General features: G+C 46.6%; 10 protein-coding genes across 10 annotated transcripts; 5 read left to right on the forward strand and 5 right to left on the reverse strand.

Moving 5' to 3' along the window:
• Positions 1–1,846: 1,846 nt before the first annotated feature.
• On the reverse strand, positions 1,847–3,826 carry F4822DRAFT_428193 (Protoporphyrinogen oxidase; the record flags this gene model as incomplete). Its single annotated transcript, XM_051460865.1, has 4 exons — positions 1,847–2,536; positions 2,598–2,847; positions 2,899–3,377; positions 3,482–3,826. The coding sequence occupies 4 exons, from the start codon at positions 3,824–3,826 to the stop codon at positions 1,847–1,849; spliced, it is 1,764 nt and encodes a 587-aa protein (XP_051315626.1).
• An 819-nt stretch (positions 3,827–4,645) lies between these two features.
• Positions 4,646–5,611, forward strand: F4822DRAFT_428194 (uncharacterized protein; the record flags this gene model as incomplete). The annotated part of the gene is made up of 1 exon (XM_051460866.1): positions 4,646–5,611. One exon carries the CDS (start codon positions 4,646–4,648, stop codon positions 5,609–5,611), a length of 966 nt encoding a protein of 321 aa, XP_051315627.1.
• A 2,063-nt stretch (positions 5,612–7,674) lies between these two features.
• On the forward strand, positions 7,675–9,156 carry F4822DRAFT_428195 (terpenoid synthase; the record flags this gene model as incomplete). The annotated part of the gene is made up of 8 exons (XM_051460867.1): positions 7,675–7,874; positions 7,925–8,060; positions 8,120–8,138; positions 8,190–8,384; positions 8,440–8,596; positions 8,666–8,755; positions 8,814–8,847; positions 8,908–9,156. 8 exons carry the CDS (start codon positions 7,675–7,677, stop codon positions 9,154–9,156), a joined length of 1,080 nt encoding a protein of 359 aa, XP_051315628.1.
• Positions 9,157–9,389: 233 nt separating this feature from the next.
• Positions 9,390–12,648, reverse strand: F4822DRAFT_216627 (glycoside hydrolase family 92 protein). Its single transcript, XM_051453928.1, has 3 exons — positions 12,083–12,648; positions 11,997–12,029; positions 9,390–11,921 (listed from the first exon to the last, which is right to left on the reverse strand). The coding sequence occupies exons 1-3, from the start codon at positions 12,222–12,224 to the stop codon at positions 9,688–9,690; spliced, it is 2,409 nt and encodes an 802-aa protein (XP_051315629.1). The 5' UTR covers positions 12,225–12,648; the 3' UTR covers positions 9,390–9,687.
• A 665-nt stretch (positions 12,649–13,313) lies between these two features.
• F4822DRAFT_216634 (L30e-like protein) lies at positions 13,314–14,537 on the forward strand. The gene is made up of 2 exons (XM_051453929.1): positions 13,314–13,709; positions 13,830–14,537. Exons 1-2 carry the CDS (start codon positions 13,397–13,399, stop codon positions 14,210–14,212), a joined length of 696 nt encoding a protein of 231 aa, XP_051315630.1. The 5' UTR covers positions 13,314–13,396; the 3' UTR covers positions 14,213–14,537.
• On the reverse strand, positions 14,453–15,556 carry F4822DRAFT_216637 (DUF1761-domain-containing protein). Its single transcript, XM_051453930.1, has 3 exons — positions 15,298–15,556; positions 14,895–15,199; positions 14,453–14,828 (listed from the first exon to the last, which is right to left on the reverse strand). The coding sequence occupies exons 1-3, from the start codon at positions 15,308–15,310 to the stop codon at positions 14,694–14,696; spliced, it is 453 nt and encodes a 150-aa protein (XP_051315631.1). The 5' UTR covers positions 15,311–15,556; the 3' UTR covers positions 14,453–14,693.
• Positions 15,557–15,911: 355 nt separating this feature from the next.
• F4822DRAFT_216655 (NLI interacting factor-like phosphatase-domain-containing protein) lies at positions 15,912–18,946 on the reverse strand. Its single transcript, XM_051453931.1, has 3 exons — positions 17,064–18,946; positions 16,774–17,002; positions 15,912–16,699 (listed from the first exon to the last, which is right to left on the reverse strand). The coding sequence occupies exons 1-3, from the start codon at positions 18,243–18,245 to the stop codon at positions 16,545–16,547; spliced, it is 1,566 nt and encodes a 521-aa protein (XP_051315632.1). The 5' UTR covers positions 18,246–18,946; the 3' UTR covers positions 15,912–16,544.
• Positions 18,947–19,275: 329 nt separating this feature from the next.
• On the forward strand, positions 19,276–21,554 carry F4822DRAFT_400046 (nagb/rpia/CoA transferase-like protein). The gene is made up of 3 exons (XM_051457815.1): positions 19,276–19,711; positions 19,772–20,860; positions 20,921–21,554. Exons 1-3 carry the CDS (start codon positions 19,614–19,616, stop codon positions 21,015–21,017), a joined length of 1,284 nt encoding a protein of 427 aa, XP_051315633.1. The 5' UTR covers positions 19,276–19,613; the 3' UTR covers positions 21,018–21,554.
• On the forward strand, positions 21,555–24,386 carry F4822DRAFT_400047 (uncharacterized protein). Its single transcript, XM_051457816.1, has one exon. It carries the CDS (start codon positions 21,851–21,853, stop codon positions 24,152–24,154), a length of 2,304 nt encoding a protein of 767 aa, XP_051315634.1. The 5' UTR covers positions 21,555–21,850; the 3' UTR covers positions 24,155–24,386.
• F4822DRAFT_400049 (acyl-CoA N-acyltransferase) lies at positions 24,387–25,586 on the reverse strand. The gene is made up of 2 exons (XM_051457817.1): positions 25,081–25,586; positions 24,387–25,015 (listed from the first exon to the last, which is right to left on the reverse strand). Exons 1-2 carry the CDS (start codon positions 25,391–25,393, stop codon positions 24,636–24,638), a joined length of 693 nt encoding a protein of 230 aa, XP_051315635.1. The 5' UTR covers positions 25,394–25,586; the 3' UTR covers positions 24,387–24,635.
• Positions 25,587–25,617: the final 31 nt, after the last annotated feature.

Raw genomic sequence — 25,617 nt, forward strand, 5'->3', positions numbered from 1 at the left:
TAATCTGTCAACCAGGTGCCGGGTTCCGATAAATGTCGTAGTATGTCCGTTTCGACAAGGATGAATGGGAAATGTTGTTATTATTATTATTATGGTCAATTCTCAAGTCTTCGGTTTCGGTACGGATCGGCGGAGGCAAAAAAAGGAGGGTTGGAAAGTTGGCGAGAAAATCTAGGAAAAATCTAGGAAAACGAGAAAAGGCAGAAAGGCGGAAGATGGGCGGAGTTTTAAGAATATGTAAGAATATGCAGGCGGCACTCAAAAGAAGTTTATTCCTGAATCTAGATAAGTCGTAAATAATTCTTCGCTTGATGACACAGCGTGTACATGCAAAAAAATCATGGGTGTGCTTTAGTCTCGGAAGCTGACTGGTCTCAAGGATTTGTGCGCCCAGGCAGGTGACTGATGCAGGTTTCGCTTGGTGATCGTTGAAATGTCTCAGACTCCGGTACCTTTAAGGGTTCTATTGGAAGAGTGCTGTTGATTTTGCCATCTCTCGACTGGAGGCTGAGGTTGGAACTGAATGCCTAGAACATGAAATATATACATATATACACATGGATGCCTTATATATAGGACCATGATAAATTACGTTGACCATGTGACGATCATGGTGGAATGTACGTGTAATTCCAATGTTGTGGTACGGATAATCGGAACAGATAGTATGTTGTAATGTACAGTACAGTACAGAACAGTATGCAACAGCATCGCCAAAGTCCGAGGCCGTGGACGGAATGGATATGCCGACCGAGTGTAAAAGAGGCTGTGGCTAACGATTCTGCGCATACATACTACCTAGTCCTAGCACAGCTTCAGCTACCACGGGAAACACGGCAACTTTTTGTTAACTTAGCTATTATGTAGCGGTGGCCATGCTGATGACACTGCGTTAGACTAGGCGGTAACTCAACCGTGGAACCCATCCTGTCAGAACTATCCACGACTTTCTATGTGTCTCGGGGGAAACGTAAGTCAGTCGACGCAAAGCCTTCGTTATGTATAACTAGGTAGATTGATGGTGTAGTTTGCAATTGGCCAATGTGGTTTTATGTAGTTAGTTCGTAGGACTTCCTCTCACTGGTTGGCGTCTTCTGGACCCCTACGCATCTTCAACGTTTGGTCGCCTCATGGGCGCTTTGTCAAACGGTCTGGGGCGGAATGTGATCAATGAAGAGGCGACAGGATTAGGAATTAATTTGAGTGGGCAGCGGGGATCCAATTCAACGGATGGGGTTACATCATTTCGCTTATCTAATTTACTAGTTCGCTCCATCAAGGGCGGAATGAACTAATCGGACTAGATTTGTTCCATACCGATTCAAGTTAGACTCAATTTTGGGACTAGTGGGTATTTACAAGCCGGCAGATCGGCACCTAAATACATTAAATACATCCACTGCACTTTGAGTACATTCACTTACATGACAAGTTTCAACATCATTATTGATTGCATTCCATCCTGATTCCACTCAAATCACAAATCCCAAGAGTTGGAATCAATGCATTAGAATGGGTACAATGATCCAAGTCAATTCGGAAGCTAGCGTACACGTGTTATTCCTAAACGTACATATACATACATGTGTCTCAACGCCAAAAGCCTCCGGATTGAGCTGATCGTCCTGATCGTCGGCATTGGATCCTTGGAAGAAAAAATAGTAACCACGTATAAAAGCAAGAAAAGGGAATTAAGTCGCCTCGAGTATCAATGCGGTCATCCTATATGAGTATCCTACAGCAAGAAGGTAAGGAGAGAGAATCGACCTATGTCATTGATATGCCATCCATATATAAGGCCCGGCTTTAGAGATCTCGGAATTAGCACGTACTGTAAGTACGTCTTTCAATTGCCTGCAAAGCACTCCAACCCCGTCAATTCTTCCAGCTCCAACCCCTCAACCAAGCTCTGCGCAGAAAAAACACAGTCGTGCACCCCAATTCCGCGGTACGAAGCACCCGCTACACGCAGCCGGCCTGCAAACCGCCCTAGTAACGATTTGTGCAACCGCACCATCCTCTCACAATGACCAACTTCATATTGAGGGATTGCTTCTTTTCGCAGAGTCACTATCGATGCTATGGGATCCTCGGTAATGCCTAGGTGTCGCTGGAGTAGTCGTCGCGCCATCCATACACCTGCAGTTTCATTTGGGAATGTATCCGCATTGAGCCCCTCCCACCAATGGCCACCGAGGACCACCGTGATCTTAGTATTGTGTATATGCTGACGTTGGTGGATACCTAAGTTAGGGAGGGAAAAAGGCTGCTGTTCCGGCATGGCGTCAGTATCAAAGACGACTCCGAGTGCATGTTCCGGATTCTGACGTGCTGGCACGGAGTTTGGAATCAAATAGCCGAAGCCTTGATGTGGGTGATTTAGAAAAGGGGTAGCGAAACAGAGAGTAACCAACATGACCGTCGCTGTGGCCATGGTTGAACTTCCTAGGTCGGCGGCAGATATGATGTGATTGTACGCTGTCGCCGCTATTGCGTGCGTAAAGTGTTGAACGGTGGTTCCATTTTGGGTTGAAATCTATTCTCTCGTGAGAAACAGGAAGAGAAAGGGGTTATCGGCCAAAGAAGTATGGACTTACGGAGAGCGCCAAACCATCGTCACAACTGCTAATTCTTTCCACGGAAGTTCCAGTATGCAAGTGCACATTTTCCATTCTTGCTAGAGCGGCTTCGAGAGCTGACGGCAACTCCTGTAGTCCTTTCTTAAAGCTAAACACGCTTGTGTCCTTCAAACTAGTTTCAATTTCCCCTGCAGGTCCCCTTCGCAGTTTGGCTAACAAGTCGTTTTCCCGTTGCTGGTACCCGACAACCAAAGGTAAACCATCCCCCCTTTGATTGTTAGTTTGGCAATCTTGTGCCATCACGGATTTCGATGCAAACCTGAGCAAACCACCACGGCCCCTCTTCTTCTCTTCCTCGAATTTTTCCTCAAGCTCCCATAAACCGGGTAGTAAAGCTTTGGCGCTCAGGCGATATACGTCGCCAGCACATAAGCCATTCATGATGGCTGAGGCTATATTGTCCACCAAATGATGTCCGAAATATCGAGCGAGAAAGCCCCCCATGGATTCATCCTGAATACCTGTAGGGCGCCCTTCTGAAAAGAAGGCGCTCCGAAGCAGGTGTTTCAAAAGACCAGCAAAGAGGGGCTCTGTTGTAAGTACATACAGGACCCTCAGAAGCTGTTGTGCTCGTGGTATGGAAGGCGCCGGGATAGAAGCTATATGGCGACAAATCGGTGCGGGGTTAAAAGCCGGTATGGAGACGAGGTGATCTGGATACAAGATATAACGCCTACCGGCTGTTGGACAATGCTTTGGTACAGAGATGAGAGTATCCCTAAGACCTAGGGCATCGATCTAGACCTCATCTACTCAGACATTTGCTAATGACACCAAAGGGGGCAAACACGAAACAGCGAAGAAGAGGGGTAAGGAAAATATCGTGCACTACCAAGACTCACGAGATCGTACGTAGCGGGAGCACGAGGAGCGTTGGCTCGAAGAGTTCGCGGTCCCCTTTCACAAACTATGGCAGTATCTTTGCCAATGGGCACATACGTCGATTCGATGCACCCCCCAAGTCTAAGGGAACTTTCAAAAAGGGTAATCGAGGCCGAAGGATATCGCTTGCCAGCATAGTATGCCGCAGTCAGGCCCGTGATTCCACCGCCCACCACAGCAATCTTTTGAGCGTGCTGCTCGGATCGCGGCGCCATTGAAGACAAGCTACGTCCTCTGCCGAGGACTCGGGATTTGGATTTAGTGACGAGCCGCCCGGGTAACCGCCATGGTTGCATAGAATTCATCGTTGTTCGCCTATGTCGGCCTGGTAGTGGCAAAAATCTGAACAGAATGAGAAGGAGAAACCAATGCCGATCGTTTTGTCCAATCTTAGGCATCTGGCCCATCTCACGTACCTATATGATTTATGTATATCGTGCGATACAAATTACTGGCCCCTACTCTGCGTATTCAATCCGCGGAGATATAATGAAACGGCAGGCAGCTTACAGCAGGTGAAGGCATTCGAAAGTTCTTAGCATAGCTTAAAGGAGCGTTGCTTTCGAGGTAACATAAATCCCCCCTTTGGGAAATTCTTGTACCAAGTCTATGAGCTAAGGAAATCCACAATTCCGCATGCCGTAGGGGTCCGGATGGTGCTAGATCGTAGTACGACGTTGGACCGCGGCGACCGATGAGTGCAATTTCCCGGCCATCTTGTTTCATGCTAGACGCTATGTGGATATCAAAGCTGCATCGTCATACCCGACAGGCAGCGAGATCTAGAAAGATAGCTTCGGCTAGGCACTGCTTCGATGTTATAGATCTACGGGTAACGACGTATGTCGTCCTTCGATTTCAACCTCGTCAATCTCATTCGGGCAGCATCGAAGCTTCGAGGTAACCGTGCAATCTCTCTGTCGAAAGGCGGCCTCATAATCAGATCAGATCTCGAACGACACAATGACGAGATACTCATGGGCGTGGGATTTCTTACATATAAGTCATAAGAATCGCGCACTACAATAACACATCTCCATCCTTCATTCCACTCCTCAAGCCAATATACGGGTCAAATACCAAGTCTTTTTCACTACTAGAGCCGCCCTTATTATATTATGAAGATGAAGATCGCAGCTGCACTTGTCGTAGGCGCCGCCGCCGCAACTGGCCTATGTGCTGCCCAATTACCATTGTCGACAGTTTTTATCACTGTACCCAGCCAGGGAGTCCCCTTCACTTCCACTGTGTCTGCCTGCGAGACAGTTTCCGCCTTTGCTGTTGTTGCTGTTCCTAACGGAACCTTCTTCCCAGGCACCACGACTGTTTATCTTCCTCCTCAAGCTTCTGGAACCACAAGTACCTACATCGACTACGAGAGTAACCTGACCGAAGTCATCGTCGCTTCGCCTTTGCCTGGGACATGCGCCGACCTTGCACTGCCGTCGGAGGCAACGGCCACTGTCAATCCCAGCCCAGCTAGCCCTAGCTCCTCTAGCAGTGCCAAGGTTTGTCCCTTGGAGGGCTGCTCGGCCGGGGTCGATAAAGCAGCGCAACAGGTTATCGACTTGATTAATGAAGTTGCTATTGCATCTCAGAAATTGCAGTCTGCCGCCAAACTGATTGGCGGCAAGAGGACTCGAGGAGTTGAGGCACGCTTCGACCCTCTAACTGACGTGATCCCGCCGTTAGAGGACATTGCCTCTACTCTAACCTTCGGCTTACCCACAATTAAGGCACTTCCGGCCTTCCCCGCGGGATGCAACAGTGACACCATTGTCGTGGCTCTGATCGACTTTGTGCGTATCCACCAGGCACTACTTGAGATATTCATCGGGCGCTCGGGGTTACTCTCCTTCAGTTTTGTGGAGAACAATCCCGAACATGCCGTACGTACGGATGCGGCTCAGAAATTTCCAAATCCCATCGGTGTGGCGATTGCTGGTGCCCTGCGTGCTATTGAAACTGGCGTCGACGCCCTTGCATTTTCACTTATCGGTCTTATTCCTACTCGTCAATCTTGCCTTAAACAACAGCAGGCTAGCATCGACAAGACTCTAAAGGATGCTATCAATGCATATCAATCTTAATATCTAGACATACTCCGTCTTATGCCCCACACCCTCACCCCCCCCAACGCCACGCCACAATGCGCGACATCAAGCCATTAAGCAGGCATCGACTGTTTTTCTTCTTCTTCTTCTTCGCTACCATTATTGGAGGCCTCATTTGTATTCATTTTCATGTGGAACAAGGGCTTTTGTAATCTATCTAGTTTAAGAGGTAGCTTCAATTTACTTTCTCGTTCCGCCATATCAATATCTTAACCATGTCATGTTAATTGTTAGCATACTCGGGTAGCGGTTAATTCCTGATCACGTCCGAACGGCCAGGTCATCATCCGAAACAGCTCACCTGTGGGTAACCTGGAATGAGATAATATGTTTAGCTCGAGTTCATTTATGCGTATTATCGCTGCGTGTGGTGATACGACATATCATCAGGTATAGTTACGATTGGACCAGTCCCGAATAAAAGAGGAGAATTTGATCTACGGTGAGACCGCACGCAGGTGCCACTCGGAATAAAAGGTCTCGCAATTGCAAACCAAACGCCGAGCCCAGTGCCGTCGGAAGGCTCCCGGCCGCGGAAACACCAACTCACCTAAGCCGTTAGGATTTACCTAATTCTCGTGGAACTGTGTGAGGGCTACAAAGAGCGATCTATGGAGACTATGCAACACCACGGAACAAGGAAGACCATAAGCAGGCCAAGCCTACCAACAAATGATACTCGTTTATCTGTAAGTAAGACTGAACCAAAAAAGAAATATACATATCCTAAGCGTATTAACAAACAACCAAACTAATAACTCAAAATCGGCCGAAATCAGACCACAACTTGCTATCTAGGCCAATATCACAGAGTTGTGGGTTTTGTTAATACAAAAGTGTCGAAAGTTCCAACGTTGGCTTACGAATAGATCGGCATTCGCTTTCCAATACCACATTAACGAATTATTAAACCAAAAAAATCCCTACAAAAATGATATATCGGGAATCTCAACTTTGGGTCAATGTTGCAATGTTGTCTATTGCCAACAGACTATCACGTCTCTTCTCGTCTACACATGCCCCGGTAACCCAAAAAATCAAGTTTCTGGCTACGTTATCAAAGCGAAGTTTTCAATTTAACCAAGAGATCATACATACATTCTACATGGTTATACTGCATAAAAGTTGACTACAGCCTGCTTGAAAACATATTCAAATCAAGCTATTTCGTCATTGAAAAATAAGTTGGAGATAGTTGTAATAGAGCCGCATAATGTTCTAACAACGCCATCATGACGACCAATTAAATTAGTAAAGTGACAAACGAATTAATTGGCTAAGCCAGATGATTATAAATTCGCATCTCAGCTATGGTTACGCTTAACGAGCGGGATATTGCTATGTATAGTTGCATTACATGAAGTTACATTCGTTGGAATTTCTAATACGTTTCCACTTGTAATACAATATCTTGCATGGTGAAAGCGTAACTAAGTATCATACTAAGCTGACTTCTTCGGAAGTCTTTTGAGCCTCTACGAAATAGTTCCGGGATTAAATCAAGAAATTTAAATTCCGAAATCACTCGATAGTTAGTCGCTGAAGCCAGTGGATACCATGGTAGATTGTGTTACAATTGACTCACGATCATATCTCGGATTTACCACCATATGGTATCTAAAGCTTGTGATAGTTCTACAAGGCTATCATATCTGATTAAGTCCTAGTCTCAGTCGAGATCTTGCCCTTCCCCCCCTTTTCTTTCCCTCGAAACCATGTAGAAGTTGCGATAGCTAGGGAAGTGACCTGAACGAATACGAAAGTAAAGACTGGAATACCAAAACTACGAATTCGAAGCTTACATCTTTCGGTATGTTGGACGTTCCTACACACCATTATGAACAATAAGTATGCTATGTCAAGTGGTGGCTTGTGATAACGGGTGGTCCGTAGTACCACACCCTTATTTGCCCTATTATATGAGATATAGAAACATAAATAGCGACTAAAACCCACGGAATAGTGCTAGCTGTTGATAATAGCTCCATACTACATGATTTTATGATTATTGTTATATGACAGAAAATTGCTTAGTCAGGATGGCTACAATTACAGAATCTGTGGGCAGAGAGGCCCACCCCCAAAAAGTCATTGCCAACCCACGAGAGCAACTCTTGAAGCGTATACGGGGCTCTCATGTTACCATTCCCGACCTACAATCTATGATAAGCCACTGGCCTCAAGGTGTCTATCCAGAAGTTGAAAGACTGGATGATTATGTCCAAGAGACACTCACAAAGTAATTCCAACCCCCCTTTACATCACTACTTAGATACTTATAGACTTTAGTACCCTATCTCTTTCGAATGACAATACCCGACTCCGCAAGCTAAAGGCATCTAATATTGCGTTGTTCGGAGCTTCTTGGTGGCCATTTGCGTCATCATATGAGGCGTTGGAAATCGTTACTTGCTTGGCATTATGGGTAAGAAACAAATAATCTTCCAAAATTTCAAGTCTCACAAGCTAACTTTGTTGCAATAGTTGTTTGCTTGGGACGATGGTATGAACTATCATCCTGGAATCTCATAGGCAACAGCTCACCAGTTCTTAGAAACGGACTCTGCCGAGTTTTCCTCTATAATCAGAGACTGGGATAAAGCTTCCACATTTCGACAAAGGACTATCGACTACTTACGAGCGAGTCTCTCCGGAAGCCCGGAATCAAAACTCGCGGAAATATCGACAGAGCCCATCATAGCGGTCTTTAAGCCCGTAGGCGGGGCAATTTACAAGTCTTGCAATGATCGTAGGTCAAATAACGATATTTTATTAACGAATTGTGTGGTCTCACCAAATTCTAGGCCAGATCAACACACTCCTCGATGAGCTGATTTTCTACCTTAACATGTGCGGAGAGGAGCAGAAACTTCAAGTAGCACATCGTCTCCCTACTATTGAGGAATATGTAAGATTCCGTATGGGGTCTGGTGCTGTTAGAGTCTGTTTCGCTACTATCGAGTATGCCTACCTCCAAACCCTCCTTATATCCAATATTTCCTAGGAAATTGCTGAAAATATATTTTCTAGGTATGCATACGGGCTCACATTACCTGACGAAGTGATGGCAGACGAGGATATGCAACAGATCTGGCATGAAGCGAATGTTATCATCTACACGTAAGTTTCTTATAGAGGATTCATCCCATTGGGCGAGATATACTAATAGAATTACAAGAACTAACGACATTTTGTCCATGAAAAAGGAAATAGTTAGTGAACCAACAATTATTATAGTCTTCTGAGTATAGTTTTGTATTGATAAGTTACAGGCACAATCGCAGGTCGACTCCCTAGTTCCCCTCCTAACTCTACAGCTTGGTTCCGTACAAGGAGCTATGGACCACGCTGTAGATATGGTGAGGACATCAGTCCGACGGCTCGACGCTGCGGAAGCGCAGATCCTTCGGCGATACGCATCCACACCTAAGGTCCAAGAAGATATCCTTAAATTCATTGATGGATGCAAATATGCTTGCACATCTAATTTGAACTGGAGGTATGTAACATATTATCCCTAGCACATATTTCACACTAATAAGTCGCCTCCTTTGTAGTCTCACATCGGGAAGATACAAAATTCATTGTAAATCCATGGATGGTGGACTACATATCACATTTTGATAACTTCGCTATAGCTAGAGGTGTGATTGGTATTATTGGGGATAGACTAGACTATAGATTGCATAGCAACTGAATAGAACACCCTCTACTATTTTCTCGTATTCGGTATATAGGCCTATCAAGTACCTAGGTAATATTGAATATTGACTTGTAATTCCCGGTCTTTATGTTTTATAACTTGATGTGGAGCCTAGTTGAGCTGTCATACGGTTAGAGTAAAAGCCCCCTATCTTTACAAAGGGACGTTCTGCTCCACAACGACGGCTTCGTTTATCAGATAATTTGTGATGTTTTGGCATCCACTTGACCACAGACACATTGGAATTTCGATTTATCATTCTTCACGGGATTTGCTTTGGGTTTTATTTTTAAAACTTGTCTTTTGCCGCTCTAGGTCGTCCTAGAATACACAGTGCCAATACACAGTATCAACTCTTCTTCGTACTTAGGCTAGGAGGCACATCATCTTCCCCTGTTCCCCAACTTGTGCTCTCCTTGTCGCCTAACGTGAGTTCTAACGTGTCGCCCTCGAGGAAGAAGCTATGAGTAAGATAGTTCTTCGTATAGTCCTCGCCATTTAATTTCGCGCTTTGGATATAGATATTCTGGTAAGCAGTGTCGAAATTAACGGTCTTGATCGTAGCTGTCTTTCCTGTCGCGCGGTTGGTAATTGAGACGGTGGGGAAGAATGGTGCCGTGATGAAGTAGATGTCTTGGCCCGGATTTGGAAAAATGCCTAGCATACATAGAGCGACGAAAGAACCCATCGCGCCTGAATCGTCGTTACCAGGAATACCCGCTGTTGTGGTATTGAATTGACTAGGTATGTAATAGTGGATGCGTGCGGTAGATTTTCCAGGGCGGCCTGCGTAATGGTACTGGAAAACGGTCAAGAATGCTTGTTCATCTCCTACGTAGAGGATACCACTTTCATGAAGGTAGTCCAGACGACTGACAAAAGTATCCGGGCCACCAAGAGTAGTGATAAGGCTTGCCATGTCTTGAGGAGCGAAGAAAGTATAAAGCCAAGGGCTGCCCTCGTATGTTTCGGTCCCGCCCGAGTTGAGGTAGCAAGAGTCAAAGGACATGACAGAAGAGCAAAGGGTTGGGTCCTGATATCCCCAGGTACCATTCAAGAATTTTGGTTGTAGAAATCCAGTGAATCCGGTGCCCGTACCATTAATATCCGATGGTTGATCGGGATTATATAAATTGATCCAATTTCCTGATCGTTCGATATACTTCTCGTAGTCTTCTTGCTTGCCTAATGCCTGTGCTACCTCAGCAATGCAAAAATCATTGTATGCGTATTCGACGGTCCGAGAAATACTGCGCGTGAATAAGCCGTTGCCATATGGATCGAAATCGTCAGCCGGGATGAAACCATATTTTCTCCAGCTATTCAGGCCACCCCGGCCTTCATAGTCCCAGACTGGCGGTTCATACTCCGCATCCTTTATAAGAGCTTCGTATCCAGTTTCCCAGTCGACGTCTTCTGTGATATTCTTCAGATAAGCATCAGCTAATACAACATCAGCATTAGAGCCTCCCTGCGTCCAACCCTTGCAAAGGGACATCCGACAATCAGGCAGCCATCCTTCATGGCGATATATGTCGATTAAAGAGCGGATCATAAGCGTTTGAGAATGCGGGTCTACTAGCGTGATAAAAGCATGGATCGAACGAAATGAATCCCATATGCAATACCACGAATCGTAATATGGTTCGTCGCTTTCCCATAGGTAATTTTCACCAGTATAGTCTTGCGGACTAAGCATTGACCTATATACACCACTCCAGAAAATAGTTTGCATTTCGGTATCCTCGAAGCCAGTAGTATCGAGGCTTATGACTGATAGCTTATCCTTCCAGGTATTCTCTGCCGTAGCGAGGGTTTTCGAGAAGTCAAAATCGGGAACCTCAGCCTCAGCGGAGCTGCAAGCTTGATCGACGCTCTTGAATGAAACCCCGACCCGAATAGTAATAGAAGTACCTTCTTCGACTTCATTAAACCGTGTGTAAACACCGGCGGGCAAAGGCGGGGAATTATTGTCTACCCCCATGACGATACTTTTTGGTTCGCTACCAGCCCTAGTGTTCACAAATACTCCGGTATCGCGTATAGAGCTCTCTTGGGGGAAGTCGGCGCAAAAATGTAGGGTGTATGTACCGGTTCCGAAACTAGGCGAAAAGGTACCGTTTCCTGTCATTCGCCCGGTGTTGGGATCCACAGATGCGCTGCCGTTATGGCGCGAATCTGGCAGGTCTGTTAAATCTATTATGAATAAAGGGCTCAAGGGCGCATCCATAGTAAAATTTCCGGTAGCATTTTTGAAGAATGTAAAACTATATAATGCCGTATGGTTTGAAGCGGTGATTTCCGCCTTTATGCCGGACTTGAGATCAATAGAGAAATAGCCAGGGCGAGCCGAAACGCCCCCATCAACAGCCAAAACACCTCGTTTGGTCTTGGGAAAAACGCAGCCATCGACGTCGTCTTGAGCACAACCTGGATAAACGAAGATGGGGAAGTTTCCGAGCGACGAAGCACCACCTGTACCAGAATCGTGCATATGGGAAAATCCTGTAATGGGGCTGCTTGCATTTGACGCATATCCTCCTTGGTTGTCGTGTGTTACGTCTGGAACTGCTTTTGCCATGCCTAAAAAGCCGTTAGATACTTCATATATATATGTACCTACCTAGGCAGGGGAGTGTGAGTTCTAGTTAAATTTACCAAATGGCAAGGTTGCACCGGCGAAGACATGACCTGTTGTGAGGGTAAGTCACTGTTCGAAGATGAAGTGAGCTTGAGTCACAAACCGCCATTAATAGTACCGATGAGGGGATCAACGAAATCATAGCCACCAGGAGTACTGTTAGTATCCCGACGATATAGATGGTCCGGAAATGCTTGACATGTCCAAGCCAGAATATAATATAATAAAAGGGATCGGACAGTCATCTTGCATATTTGCGTTGTAATCGAGATCAATTGAATCTCATGGAAGATCAAAGGTGCTAGCCCTAGTTATCTACTTGATAACAGGCAAGGCAATATAAACCACAGGCAGGGCAGGGCGAAAGAGAGAAGTCCGTGGAACGTAAAAGGCAAGTCGCAAGCCATAGTGGCATTGCATATCCGTCAAGGCGGGGGTGAAAATGGGCTCTCGTATACTCGGCTGATTGTGATCATATGCCTTTGTTTGGCCATAAGAAAGTAGTACGTCGGATCGCCATTTCTTCAAGAGAGCTAGCATTCTTCTGCTGAGGCTAGCAAATGCACCTAAGATATTGTAGGAAACTGTATAGACTTGGTAATGACTAGGTACCAGGGGTGATCATGGATATTGGCAAACGCCATTGGATACTGCTCCCTGGCCTTACGTATGGTATATATGGCATTCCGAGAAGGAATATTCCAAGACATACAAAGGCACGCGGCCAAAACTGGGATACGGCATTGCCATGGTTGAGTCCTTGATTGTATTACCTTAAGTGGTACCTAAGGCCCTAGGATCTCGGGGAGCATATACGTCGATACGTGCGGAGTAACGAGTAGCGGTAGATCGATACTCCGAGCATTATTGGCAGTGCTTACGAGCTTTTTCGGGGCTCGTGGGAAAGACTATAAGTATATGTATGTTTAAATATATAGAGAATAGAGAGTCTAGGTATATGTCTAAGTGGATAATAAAATTATGTGTCAGGTCATATTAAGGTTAGTCCCTGCGTACGTTCATTTGAATGTTGGACAGTTTAAGAGGTAAGCTCCAGCTTCTTTTAGTCGACTAATACGGTAGATGAAGGCGAGATGAAGGTTGCACGGACCCCTGTCGCTGGCTGCAGGATACAGTGGACATGGTCCCATACTAATATTCCTTCTGATTGGTTTAAATTCTCCCCGCGAAAAACCTTAGCTTGTTATCGACCAGCAGAAAAATTTCGTTTTTTTTTATCGGTCAATTGATACGAATTAGAAGCTCAACCAAAGTGAGCTCTCAAAACAACCGGCGACAACAATAAATCAATCATCTTCAATCCTCGACATATAAATATCCCGTCGAATTGACGCCGAAGATATCCGATCACAAAGGTTCTCCAAGGCCTTAATTTTTAAGGCAGGAAATAATCAAAATGGGAGCGACAAAACCAGAGAAGGAGAAGAAGGATAAGAAGGACAAGAAGCGCAGCGAAGCCGATGGCGTAGGCAAGCCGAAGAAGGACAAGAAAGAGAAGAAGGAAAAGAAGGAGAAGCTTAAGAATGTCGTAAACGCCGCTATCGAAGACCAATTACAAACCGATAATGCCGCGTCCGTCACAGTCGTAAAGGATGGTGAAGAGAAGGTTGCGAAGATCCTAGTTCCCGTCGTGGGCGCTTTAGTACCCTTCGCGAAACCATTGGCCGATGAAAAGGGCACCAAGAAGGTCATGAAGACTGTCCGAAAAGGTATGTTCGCATTAAAGTTCTGGTATTCTGTTATAATACTGGATTTTCCTACTGCTTTTCCTTCACCGTTAAGATCAAGGGATTGGGAACTAAGTGCTAACGCAAAATTTTTTTATACAGCTGCGAAACACAAGACCCTCAAGCGCGGTGTCAAAGAAGTCGTCAAGTCCCTACGCAAGTCTCCTACAGCCGGACCAGGCAACACGTCGTTCCCTGGTGTCGTAGTGTTGGCCGGTGATATCAGCCCGATGGATGTTATCAGCCATATTCCCGTATTGTGCGAAGACGTCAACGTACCCTACATCTTCGTCGCGTCGCGTGCTGAACTCGGCGCTGCCGGCAGCACCAAGCGACCTACAAGTGTCGTTATGGTCACTGAGAAGCGCACAGGTGGCAAGAAGGACGAGAAGATAGATGAAGAGGAAGGCGAGGAGTTCGCGGAAGCATACAAGGACTTAGTCAAGCTTGTAGAGAAGGAGAGCAAGCAACTCAAGTTTACATAAGCTAGACATTGAGTCCGTGGTATCGGTATCAGAAAACACTTGCTTAGGCTATGGCCTTAATCGGTTTAAGAGCGATGGTTCCGGCTCTCCTCCCTCGTCGTCCTTCTAAATGTCTAAGGACATCTAAGGACCACTATACATGTATCTACTGATTTGGTTAGCCACATAGGCGTGGCCCCTGGCGTTGGGGGAAAATACTCATTTTGCGTCGTGGGATCAATGAAAACTGGTTCATAATGAATTTACTGCCGCCAAGACTAACCCATGCAAATCACCAATTATGACTACTTCGAACTACATTATTCCACCACTGCAAAGCCTAGAGTTACGAACTTTTGAATTTGACCAAATTGATATTCATAAACATTTATTTATTACACAGCTGGAATAGCTAATTTCATAACGAGCTCCCTGCGACCATCCTGACGACCTAACAGGTAGGGAAACTAACAAACACAGGTCCTTCAAATCTCTTCAATTTCTAATCGAACGGGTTGGTTCGAGTTCCCCACCAAGTTAGGAATAGAGATAGGCCGACGGTCTCCAGAACCTTTGAGGTGGCGCCAACTGCAACTGTGTCGACAGGTCGCTTCTCGGTGAATAGCTGCGCGAGGTACTGCAGATATGTTAGAAAACCCCTATTGTAATATTAATTGCAATATTTAGGGCGATCGGTTCTTACATTGGGTGCGGATGTCGCCGCGAAGATTAGGGCACCTAGGTAAGCGGCGCCCTTGTAGCTAAGTGTACCGGTAGCATTGATGAGAGCTCCAACACCGTATGCTTGTAAGCCTGAGCCGACTAGGGATGTACCCCATGCGATGGCAGCCGAAGAGGCTTCCTTCGACCTTAGGAATTCCTCCTTGGTGTTTGCTTGCTTAGCTCGCTGGTAGGTCTGGCCGAATAATGGAGTGAGAACTGCGAGTTCAATACCCTGGTTGAAGGCGGTACCGAGGGCGATGGCCGAAGGCTTAACGGGAGGGAGGTCTAAGATATGTTTGTTAGTTTATGGGCATCAAGTTTATAATTCTAAGCTTGAAACTCGTAACTATTTCAACTTGACTTAGTTGATGGGATGAACTTACAGTGTAGAGACATAATAGCTAACGTATAATATTTGCTGGTTGATTAAGTACCTAGGTATGTAAAAATGATATCTTTTTGGAAATCGTGTAGGTATCACTGTTTAGTTGTGTAATTGAAGAGAAAAGAAGGACATTGAGAAAAAGGTTGTTCTTATAACGTCAAGTTACGACGCCGATGACGAAACTTACAGCATTGTCATCAAAGTCTAGGAACATGATATAATCCGAAGTTTCTAGTGTACAAATTACCTTATACTACGAGACATATCCTGGTTTCATCTGTAATTTTAAGCTCTATCTACTGATTCTAGCTTGTTAAGCACCGAAGTACCGGTTCGGCATTCTACGTGACGTAATAGATGTCTTAAGGTGTCACAAGCTTCTTCATTGGTTGAGGAACTTAGAAGGACCATGAATCGTTGATCTACTATGTAAGATGACCAATTTACCTAATTGTGACTAGAAGCTACCAACTTCGCGCTGAAGAGTTTTTCTAGTGGAATTACTCCATAATGTTTTTATGTTGGACCTTGAGAACTCTTATTCGGGTTGCTATTGTATAATGAGGAGCTTGCTCCCATGGGTATCACCAATAAAATATTAAAACAATAATACGTACATATACAATGCATGTAAATGCATGAAGCTAAACTCTTCCTAGTATAAACTCTACCGGATGTGGTCGTATTCCATAGCTCGGGGTAAGCCAGGTGCTAAATATACGTCATCTAATTGGAAGCCGCTGAAATCTGGGGTCCCACGAGGTTACACCCTCCCATAGCCGGAGCACCGTCTCCTAGGCCATATCCACTTTTCCAGCTGTGGCTTGAACGTAATCGGAAAACCACTTTATTCGTAGAGGTGACCCCATTCAAGCCATCATAGCTTCTAAAGCTCACGAATTGATGACGCCGTGAATTGGTCAGGTACCACCAAAACCGGAAATGCCTACATTCCCACTAGATAGCCTCAGAATTATTACAACCGGGTCGGTCCGGACCAGAATAGACCAAACCAGGATATACAGAGACGCCTCTCATGTTGTTGCTTTGTTTGCTCTGGAAAATGTACACTTATTATATTAACGCCTTAGACCTTGTATAACGCATGCACGTATTGGTGGGATTTGGAGTTCCTTGAATGCTAGACCTCGGTGTATCAATTCCCTTCCCCACTGCCAATACCAATTAACACCCGCTATGTGTTTTGTCTTCAAAAAAAGGCTTGATTCATCTTTTTTATTGTATTCACGTCATCATATGCTGTCCATCCTCTCCGCCCCTTAATGCAAGTAATGCTCTGACATCTGAAACATACTGCAGCCCTTCTAGTAGAGGTACTAGATGTAGCAGGTCGTTATCTGTAGGGTCATTGATCCATCCCTGAATGGGAATCGCATTGTCTGTATCGGATTCTTTAGTTAGCACTAGTAGCAAACCTAATCTGGAGTGGCTTGATATTCAGGGGATACCCTACCTTGATGGAACATATAGCTTAGGGGGCTGTTGTCTAGAATCATAACCTTGCTCAGGTCAGGTTCTATGGAGCTAAGATCCTTGATAAATGCGCCGTGCCTGAACGTGCAGTGCTGTCGGTAGAATCTGCCCGAGAAGAATTTCCTCTCAGACTCGAGCCAGTCGATGACGGGATCGGCATATTCTTGTACAGATGCAGTGAAGACAACAAGATTAAACCATTTACAGACCTTTGGAGCCCAAGTTAGCGTGCCGGTCTGGAGTCACTTAAGACTAAATCAGTCTTCTCACCTTTCGAAGAAATTCGTCGCAGTACGGTCGCTTGTGGACATAGTATAGAATGGGGTGTTGGGGCCCTAAGGCTTGTTGACCACCACTTCCGACGTATGTCGTATTTAACCGTACTTCGACCATGTGTCCAGAGCCCATTCGACCTCCCTTTGACATACTGTGTATCAAGGTTTCATCCAAGTCCAGTATCAAAGTCTTCAGCTGTTTCGGGTCGAGAGGTTCGTAGGGGAGGTAAGAGGGTTGTCGCCTCGGTATTAATGGCCTAGGGGGAGCAGGGGTTTTGGGGTATTTGGTCAGGGCTCCAACAGGTGAGGTAGGAGATTTAAGCTGCGCTGATAGATCCGCTGAGGCCTCACTGCCTTTCGCGCCGCTGCTAGTACTCACGGACTGGGCCTTCTTGTGTTTGCGCTGGCGCATTGCCTCATCGTTATTCAGCTTAATTCTTATCGACCTTCTTGTCGGAGCAACATCATCTGTGGGATCAACTGACTTAGATCGTGCATGACGACCGGAAGAACCGGAACCGCGACGAGAACTCTGGGGTTTAATACTTGCTTCCGATTCTGACTCCGACGATAGACCGGAAGACGAAGTACCAGACGAGAGTATCGGACGGGAAGACGAGAAAGCGTGCTTCCCTCTCGCATTTTGAGCGGAGCGATTTGAAGATTTCTCGTCGGTAACCGCGATATTCTCCTGGTAATCGGCCGCGAGTTTGCGCGTGTCGCCTCCATATCTTCCAAATAAGCTTCTAAATTGTCGCAGCGGAGCGAAATTGCCTTGTTCATCATAAAAACAAGCAACCAAATACACTCCAGGAGCGGCAATAGTAGATAGAACCCATCGGAGAGAGTTTACCAAACTGTTCGCTATGCGCCCGGGAATAATATGCCATGAATAAGAACGAATGCTCGTCTCCTTAAAATCATGTTTTTCTAATAAGGGTGTCTTTTCATCCACGCTTTGAAAATTGGTTGCGTCGCCATCTGTAGCAAATGGGCTCTCGTTTGGTTCGGAGGTTATTGTGTCTTTCTCATTGGACGGTGATGTCTCGCCCGAAGGCGTTGGGTTGTCATCGGACTGAGCGACAGCCAAACCGATATGGCTTAGGGAGTTGGATCGCGAAGGGGCAGGACTTGAGGTCGGGGAGACGCGCGCGGATATTATATTGAGGGAGTTCATCTTCCGGTCGACCTGCAAGCCATGAAGGATCGATGTTTGCCCGCCGAAGAATAAATGAAGGATATTGTTATTATGTATTCAGTCGAGAGGATTTGGGATAGTTAATGGGGACCGGCGGGCAATAAGGGTGGATAATACGATTGAGATCGATCGGCCGGGCTGGATTGCCCGAGTCGTGTTTGGTCCCCGTCCTTATGTCCCTATTTTTAAAAAGTTGAAAGGCGAAAATGTTCTAGAGAGTTGACAGCGTATACGAGGTTTTAGGTATGTATATACGATAGATAAATCGGGGCCTCTCTTTTTTTTTTTCAATCCTCGGTAAAGAGAAAGATGGGTGTGATTACGCGCGACAGTGACGACAGATTTTACTTGTTTCTCCTATACAAGTCATTCCTAGTTGATCGTCAAGCTTTGTTGTTTTTTCGTGAGACAAAATCAGTAAAATAAAAACACGCTGTCGCGAAAAAGTTACTCGTATTCGTAGGGGTCGATTGATCTTTGTTCTAGCAAAGAAGCTCCAGAAAGGTTCCAAAAGTTACTTGGAGTTCAGGTTGATAGAGACAGTAGAGTAGGTATAGGTACAGTAATTGTATGTAGATTCAGTAGGTTGGCCCGGGGAGTTTATTGCGGTAGACGGTTGCTGAACGTACAGCGCTGGAGGTGCACCGGGCTCAACAGAAAAAGAAAACTATTGGTGCTATTGGTGCCAAGAATAACCACCGTACCACTGGAAATTAGCGGCATAAGTCCCATAAGGTCCCGCTTCTAATATTCTTAATCCTTTCTGCTTAGCCCGCTAATAATTTGGTTCGTATGAGCTATGTACCTACTGTACCTAGCAAGGTACTTCGGCCATTCAATTGTAGGGAGTAAATTAGTCATCACGTGCTGAATACCTGTGCCCCAAAATGCAACCAACCCCGCCAATGTATTGCAGATACGTGCGATAGGTACAAATGTACCTATGTATGTACATATCAATACGTACATGCAGCTCGAAGGTGTGTTTAATCATTTTTGGGCGTTCCGCGGTAGATCGTATTGACTCATAATTCACAAAAAAAAGTTTAGTAGCAACAACATTTCATGAGAAACACTTTCCACTAGTACTCTTAACAATAAATGTGGAATTGAATTGTTACTGAGTATTATCTATTATTTACTCGCATTTTTTCTTACCAAGATTTCATACCTCACTAAATTTTTCGTCCCTCCAGGATTCTAAGTACCCGGTAGGAGGGGCTATTAATCGCCGAGTGCGTTCTATTTTGCGCCATCAAACACCCTACTCAATTCGTCGTATTCGAAGCTATCGGAGCTATTCGCACAACAGGACACCTCCCTTGAGGAGTTCCTGAACGATCGAAAATGGCACCTCCTAAAGGAGGCTATGCGCCTGACCTAGACAAATTTCTTGACACCTTGAAAAGCCGACCGGTGGATGCTTCCGTCGAATCCCTTATATCGTAAGCGCACGAAGCCATATACGTTGTTGCTGAGGGTTATGTCTAACATACAGGGTATAGCCTTCTGAAGCGACGACAAATCCGAGGCTCCGAATCTTGCGCGATTGCTACAACACATATCCTCCGCCAAGTTGTTGTGAAAGATAAATGGACTGATGTCGATCAGCTCATCGGGCGCATCCAGTTAGTCGGCAGAAAACTCGTAGCAGCGCAGCCTCATGAAATAGTTATTGGGAATATTGTGAAAAGAGTCCTGGGTTTGATACGTGACGAGGCATCGGAAGATCGCAATGACACCGGCAGCGAGTCACCAACCGACGCGACCCCTTCCCTACCTCCACCGATCGAGCCTCCTCCTCCCGACAGACCGGTCCGGCTCCCCTCGCTCGTCGCGTTAGGATCATTTGCCCGTACACAATCTATGTTCAACCTACTCTCCGACCCAGACTTCGTTCCCTCTCCCGGCTCTACACCCCAGCTGGCTTCGGGATCTTCGACACCCCTACGAAATTTACAGTCAACAAATGTACAAGCACTCAGATCTGAAGTAATTGATGGTATCGAGGAAATAATGGACGAGATTAAACAAGTCGACGAACAAGTCCAGAGCTATGCCGATATTGTTATTCACCCGGGAGATTATGTATTGGCTCACCAACCTTCGAGGACGGTTCAAAAGTTCCTTTTGCGAGCTGCTTCTAGGAGAAAGTTTACCTTATTCCTCGTTGTTGACCCATCGGCAATCTCCACTTCCGACGATCCATACGCTTCTTTACACAAATCTCTATCGTCTGCGGGATCGACCGTTGTAAACATCATGAATATTGGCCTGATGGCTTACATGACCAAAGTCAACAAGGTCATTCTCGGGGCTCGAGCGATTACTAGAAAAGGTGGGGTTATCGTTGATGCTGGCGCCGCGGCTATCGCCCGTGCCGCCCACGAACAAGGTAGGACGGTTATTGTCCTAGGCGGCGTCTACAAACTCAGCCCTAACAGCCGATTCCACAACGAAAGCGTCGTGGAATGGGGTGACCCATCCAAATATGTCAATTTTGCAGATGGCGCAATGGTTGACCAAGTGAGAGTAAGAAACGCCATTGCCGAATTCATTCCTGCAGAGCTTGTTAATACGTACATTACGAACTTGTAAGTGATCCTTCAGATTATCTTATCAGATGAGTAGGAATCGCTAATCTCTCCAAACAGGGGAGCACATTCCAAGGATCACTTGCATGGCATCATCGCAGACCATTACAAGGACGAAGACGTCAACTTCGACCTATTTGGGAAGATCCAAAGGTGAAGATAAACCCCGCAGCATCACAACTTGTGCAATTGCGACAGCTTGAGGCGGTCAGAGACAAATCTGACGGGTGGAAATACCAAAGTTGGTTTGGGCTACCTCAATTCGTTTAACAATTATGCTGTAGGCTACCAGCTTATTCGCATGTTCTGGCGGGTTTGAGTCATCTTTAATCGCAGTGTTGCGTAGTGGTTTATAGTGGCCGCGTCACCCGGCAGTGAGCTTGGCATGCAAGTGCAGGGGATTTTCACGAGTCCAAGACAAAATCGGAATCAGGGAAGTGACTAGAACGTGGGGTGAGATGACTGACAAAGATTGGTGCCTCTTCAGGCCCCGGGGAATCGAGCGAATCTTGTTCAGGGGTGGCCTGTGTGGTGGCCCTGTATGGCCTGGCTGGGGTTATCAGAAGCTGAAAAAAAGGCTATCGGCCAATGGAACATTCATGTTCCCCTCCCCAACACTTCGGGTGCTGGTAGGACTGGAATTGAATAAGTAAGCCAGTCTATAGAGAAAGACCTAAGTAAATAAAATGCATCTAAATTCCACATAGGACATCCGGGTTTTTTCACGATGTATTTGTTGTCTCTACAAGAAACTTCCTCATAATTAATTGATTAATATCTGCTGTTATCTCTAAGATTTAGAGCTCATTAGAGTTCAACCGTTAAGCAACACTACTGTCTGTCTACCTAGCTAAGGCAACTAGTCCCTTCTATAAATAGCAAGCTGTAAAGCTATATCTACTACCTAACCTACATCTTTATTTCAATGCTACCTGCATAGTAATATTTCTCTCCCTGACATAATATTTCGATATTCACAACACCTTCAAAATGGATGACGTTCCACCTCCACCATATAGCGAAACAGATGTCTATTCTCGCTCCGGGCGGCCACAAGCTACTCGAACGGGATCAAATGATGATAATGTTTCGGTTACCGCATCCTCTTCTCGCAGCAATACTATCTATACCCCACCAGACACACCCCGAGAATCACATTATAACTTCGCGGGCGCTGATGATGCTCGTACAACCACCTCTGCTCATTCCTACTTCGAATCCCGTCCTGCCTCTAAGCAGGCAACAGGCCAAAACTTGGTGATATCATTGGCAATCACAGAAGATGCTTCTCCGGATGACTTCCCATACCCAAACTGGGCAAACGAGCATGACACCACCGAACAAGATTGGCATACTTTCCTAAATTACCTCATTCCCGATCATTCCTCCCGATCAAACTCGCACATAGTCGATCGTAAACTCCAAGCTGAACATGATGCACCATCGTCCCCGACTGGAAGAACCATTGCCGAGGCCCAGTTAGGACAGATCAAATCTAATTCCGATTCACATTCACAAGCTCCACGCGATATTGATGCCACCATTCGCGAGTGGAACGATGGCTTCTTTGGACCTAGGGGTGTAACTATACGCCGTGCCCCAGCCTCGTACCCTGGGACACCTCAAATGCCTAGTGCCGAACGTGTCCCCAGTGCTGACTCGCAATCTCAGCCTCAGCCTGAGGCCGCTAGGTCAAGATGGAATCCATTCAGACCATTCGAGGCAAACAGCCGTGGCCTTCGCATTGGGCGTCTCGCTATTGATGGCGACCGTGTATCGATCGGCGACTCGTTCGAAGTAGACAGGAATGGCGTACGTTGGAACGGCCAATCCATAGATGGCAGCCCCAACCTCCCTGGTTCCCGACCTCGAGGCGATTTCCCTCCCGAGTCCAGCTCTTTCAATGATGTCCCACAAGGAAGAGGTTTTGGTCGTGGTCGAGGTCGCGGTCGTTGGTGGAAATCCGGCCAATCCGGCCGTCATTGGGGTGGATCATGCGATCGCTCTAGCTCTAGCTCTTCGTCGTCGTCATCGGACTCGGACTCGGACTCTAGCATAGGCAGTCTCCCCGATTGGGACGATCTAAAAGATACCCAACTCCCCGTTACCAAGATATCCGTCTCGGCCTGGCTTTCCCACCCGGAACAGCCTGTAACTAGGGAAATGCTCAAAGCTACCCGCTCCGAAATCAAAGCAGCCAAGAACGCTGCGCCACCAACTAACGATCCAACATGGGAAGTCAGTCGACAGGCCATGCGGCAAGAAGTCCGATCGCTATTGACACGATTCAAGGATCTCAAACGTGAGCAGAAGAAAGCCGCAAAAGCCATGCGCAAGGAGCGACGGGAGCAAAAGAAAGCACTTAAGCGCGAACGTAGAGACCGCCGCCGAGCCGAAAGACGTGAACAGAAGAACCACGAGCGCGAATTCAACCGTGCACAACGTGAAGCCGGGCGCAACACCCGCCATAGTCCAGGTGGTGGTGTATTCGAGCATCCGATCTCACACATGCCACCCACAGGCTCCCCTATAATTCCCGGTCCTAGCCCACCAGGTTTATTCGGCGGCGGTGGCCCATTCAGTGGGGGCGGTCCCTTTGGCGGCGGACCAGGTTTTGGTCGTGGTCGCGGCCGTGGAGTTGGTCCTTTCGGTCACCCTCATCCGCCCTGGGAAAACCCGGTTCAACATGCGCAGTGGGAAAGCGAACAAGCACGTGCAAACGCACAACTCCAAAGCGACCTCGCTCGTACCCAAGCCGATACCGCAAGGGCGGCAGCACACGCACAAGCAGACGCCGCGCGTGCACAAGCTCAGGCCCAAGCTGATCGTGCATTAAGAGCCGCAGATGCAGCACGAGCGGAAGCCGCGGCTGCGGTGGCAGCGTGGACGAATTCGAGAAGACACCCGTTCCTCTCGCCGTCGATGTCGTCGCTGCGCCCGCGCACGAGGGGGCATTCGCAGACTAGGTCTACGACTGATGCTAGTGATAATGGTGCGAAGAAATTCGATAATAAATACGAGGAAGCGGATGCCTTAGAGGCGCAGATGGTGGTTAAAGCAAATGAACTACTAGCTCTACGCGAGCGGATTGAAAGGGAAGAAGCTGAGGCCGAAGCCGCGAGGATTGCTAGTGAGGGGGGTGAAAGAGGGGTTATGGAAGAGAAGAATAGAACGCAGGCTCAGCGTGATGCTGAGGCGTTGGAGAGGGAGATTGACGGATTGACGAAGGATGTGGATAGGTTAAGGATGGAAGGTGATGAGGAGATGGCTAGGAGGATGGAGAAGGAGAGTTAGGAATGAGAATGAGTTAAACGGCTATATAAGCCCCCAGGGGCTAGGAATGATTGAGATACCTATGATTTAGAGAGGAAAACAACAAAAAAGGATCTGGGAGTTTGTTGATCATGGCTATATGAAAGGAAGGGAATATGGTCATGGGATCTATGATGAGTAATGAAAGGACATACGAATGGGGGCGTTGTTATAGCAGGCGAGAATGAATTCATGATCTCTTTTTTTTCTGCATTGCGAATCTATCTCAGCAGGTGAAGTGTCTAATGTAAAATACGGACTCGTAACATAATCCCTAGAGAACATACGCCGGCTGGCTTTTTCCGATCCCCAAGTCCAAATGCTACCTCCCAAATAGTGCTATACACTGACGACTCTTGCCAGTATAAGAAGCCCGGATATAATCCCCGTACACATCCCTTTATCGATCCCCTTTTTATTGTAATATGATGTCGTCCAGTTCATATTCTTCACAGTAACACGTCTATGCATGTTTACTCTCATCCTTCTCAACCAACGCCTGCACACCCAACGCACGACCAACCTTAACCTTCCTCTTCGTCTCCTTAGGCGCCTTTTTATCCGCACCATCCTCCGCCTTCCCCGCATCGCCGACTGGTTCGCCCTCATCCTGGGCCTCTTCATCGTCATCGGCTTCTAGCTGGGCATCGCGAATCTGCTCGCGGATCGTGGAGAGGTCGAGACGCATACAGTGCGCGTCCTCGCCGTCGGCGTAGTACTTGGACTCGGTCTTTTCTTGGTCGAAGCCGAGGGTCTTGGTGTAGAGGTGGATGGCGGCTTTGTTGGATACGCGGACGTGGAGACTGACGTATTGCGCGCCGAAGGTTTCGACCATTGCTAGTTCTGTGGGTGGGTGTGTTAGCATATGCTCATACGTTTGAAGTGTTGTAGGGATTGGAAAGACATACGACTTTGTCTCATAAGTTTCTCGGCAATACCTAGTCGCCGGTGGGTTCGCATAACGGAGAGAGAGGTGATGTGACCGTGTTGAACGCCGTCGGTGGGTTCTTCTTCCATCTTAGCTAGGACGTAGCCTACGATCTTGGGGTAGTCGTAGGGTGTCTTTTTCGGTCGTGATACGTCGACGGCGACATAACTGAGTTGCGGCCAGGATAAGGCATGGTATAGATAGTACTTCATGAAGTAATTCTCGGGGAGGTTCTCTAAGTTGGCATGCTGGATTAGCGGGATGTCCCGCGGTTCGAGGCGTCGGATATCCATTATTTGTGTGGTGTATTTCTCTGCGTCGCTCTATTTGGTGGGGAAGTTTGCAATTCTCGGCGATTTACTTGGGATTTTTCCTCAAGCTGTATGAATTATGGTTTATGGCTTCTGTTATGTAGCTGAAGTATGCAGCTTCAAAGCTTATCTTCAGAAATCGTTCTAAGATTCGGCGTCGAGTTGCGCTGTAAATAGGCCTTATTATCGATAACGGACTCGGCGGA

Source organism: Hypoxylon trugodes (assembly GCF_022578975.1).
Source record: "Hypoxylon trugodes strain CBS 135444 unplaced genomic scaffold F4822scaffold_4, whole genome shotgun sequence".
In the NCBI taxonomy this organism is placed as follows: domain Eukaryota; kingdom Fungi; phylum Ascomycota; class Sordariomycetes; order Xylariales; family Hypoxylaceae; genus Hypoxylon; species Hypoxylon trugodes.

Bases quoted from the DNA above. Each gene is read 5' to 3' on its own strand.
- F4822DRAFT_216655 (XM_051453931.1), bottom strand. From the start codon at position 18,245: ATGAACTCCCTCAATATAATATCCGCGCGCGTCTCCCCGACCTCAAGT. The intron at 17,003-17,063 runs GTGAGAAGACTG...TGGGCTCCAAAG, and splicing joins GCGACGAATTTCTTCGAAAG to GTCTGTAAATGGTTTAATCT. The intron at 16,700-16,773 runs GTAGGGTATCCC...AATCCGATACAG, and splicing joins AAGCTATATGTTCCATCAAG to ACAATGCGATTCCCATTCAG.
- F4822DRAFT_216637 (XM_051453930.1), bottom strand. The intron at 14,829-14,894 runs GTAAGAACCGAT...ACATATCTGCAG, and splicing joins CGGCGACATCCGCACCCAAT to TACCTCGCGCAGCTATTCAC.
- F4822DRAFT_216634 (XM_051453929.1), top strand. From the start codon at position 13,397: ATGGGAGCGACAAAACCAGAGAAGGAGAAGAAGGATAAGAAGGACAAG. The intron at 13,710-13,829 runs GTATGTTCGCAT...TTTTTTATACAG, and splicing joins CATGAAGACTGTCCGAAAAG to CTGCGAAACACAAGACCCTC.
- F4822DRAFT_400046 (XM_051457815.1), top strand. From the start codon at position 19,614: ATGGCACCTCCTAAAGGAGGCTATGCGCCTGACCTAGACAAATTTCTT. The intron at 19,712-19,771 runs GTAAGCGCACGA...TACAGGGTATAG, and splicing joins TCCGTCGAATCCCTTATATC to CCTTCTGAAGCGACGACAAA. The intron at 20,861-20,920 runs GTAAGTGATCCT...CTCTCCAAACAG, and splicing joins AATACGTACATTACGAACTT to GGGAGCACATTCCAAGGATC.
- F4822DRAFT_216627 (XM_051453928.1), bottom strand. From the start codon at position 12,224: ATGACTGTCCGATCCCTTTTATTATATTATATTCTGGCTTGGACATGT. The intron at 12,030-12,082 runs GTTTGTGACTCA...CCCTCACAACAG, and splicing joins CATCGGTACTATTAATGGCG to GTCATGTCTTCGCCGGTGCA. The intron at 11,922-11,996 runs GTAAATTTAACT...ACGGCTTTTTAG, and splicing joins CGGTGCAACCTTGCCATTTG to GCATGGCAAAAGCAGTTCCA.
- F4822DRAFT_400049 (XM_051457817.1), bottom strand. From the start codon at position 25,393: ATGGATATCCGACGCCTCGAACCGCGGGACATCCCGCTAATCCAGCAT. The intron at 25,016-25,080 runs GTATGTCTTTCC...ACCCACCCACAG, and splicing joins GAAACTTATGAGACAAAGTC to AACTAGCAATGGTCGAAACC.
- F4822DRAFT_400047 (XM_051457816.1), top strand. From the start codon at position 21,851: ATGGATGACGTTCCACCTCCACCATATAGCGAAACAGATGTCTATTCT.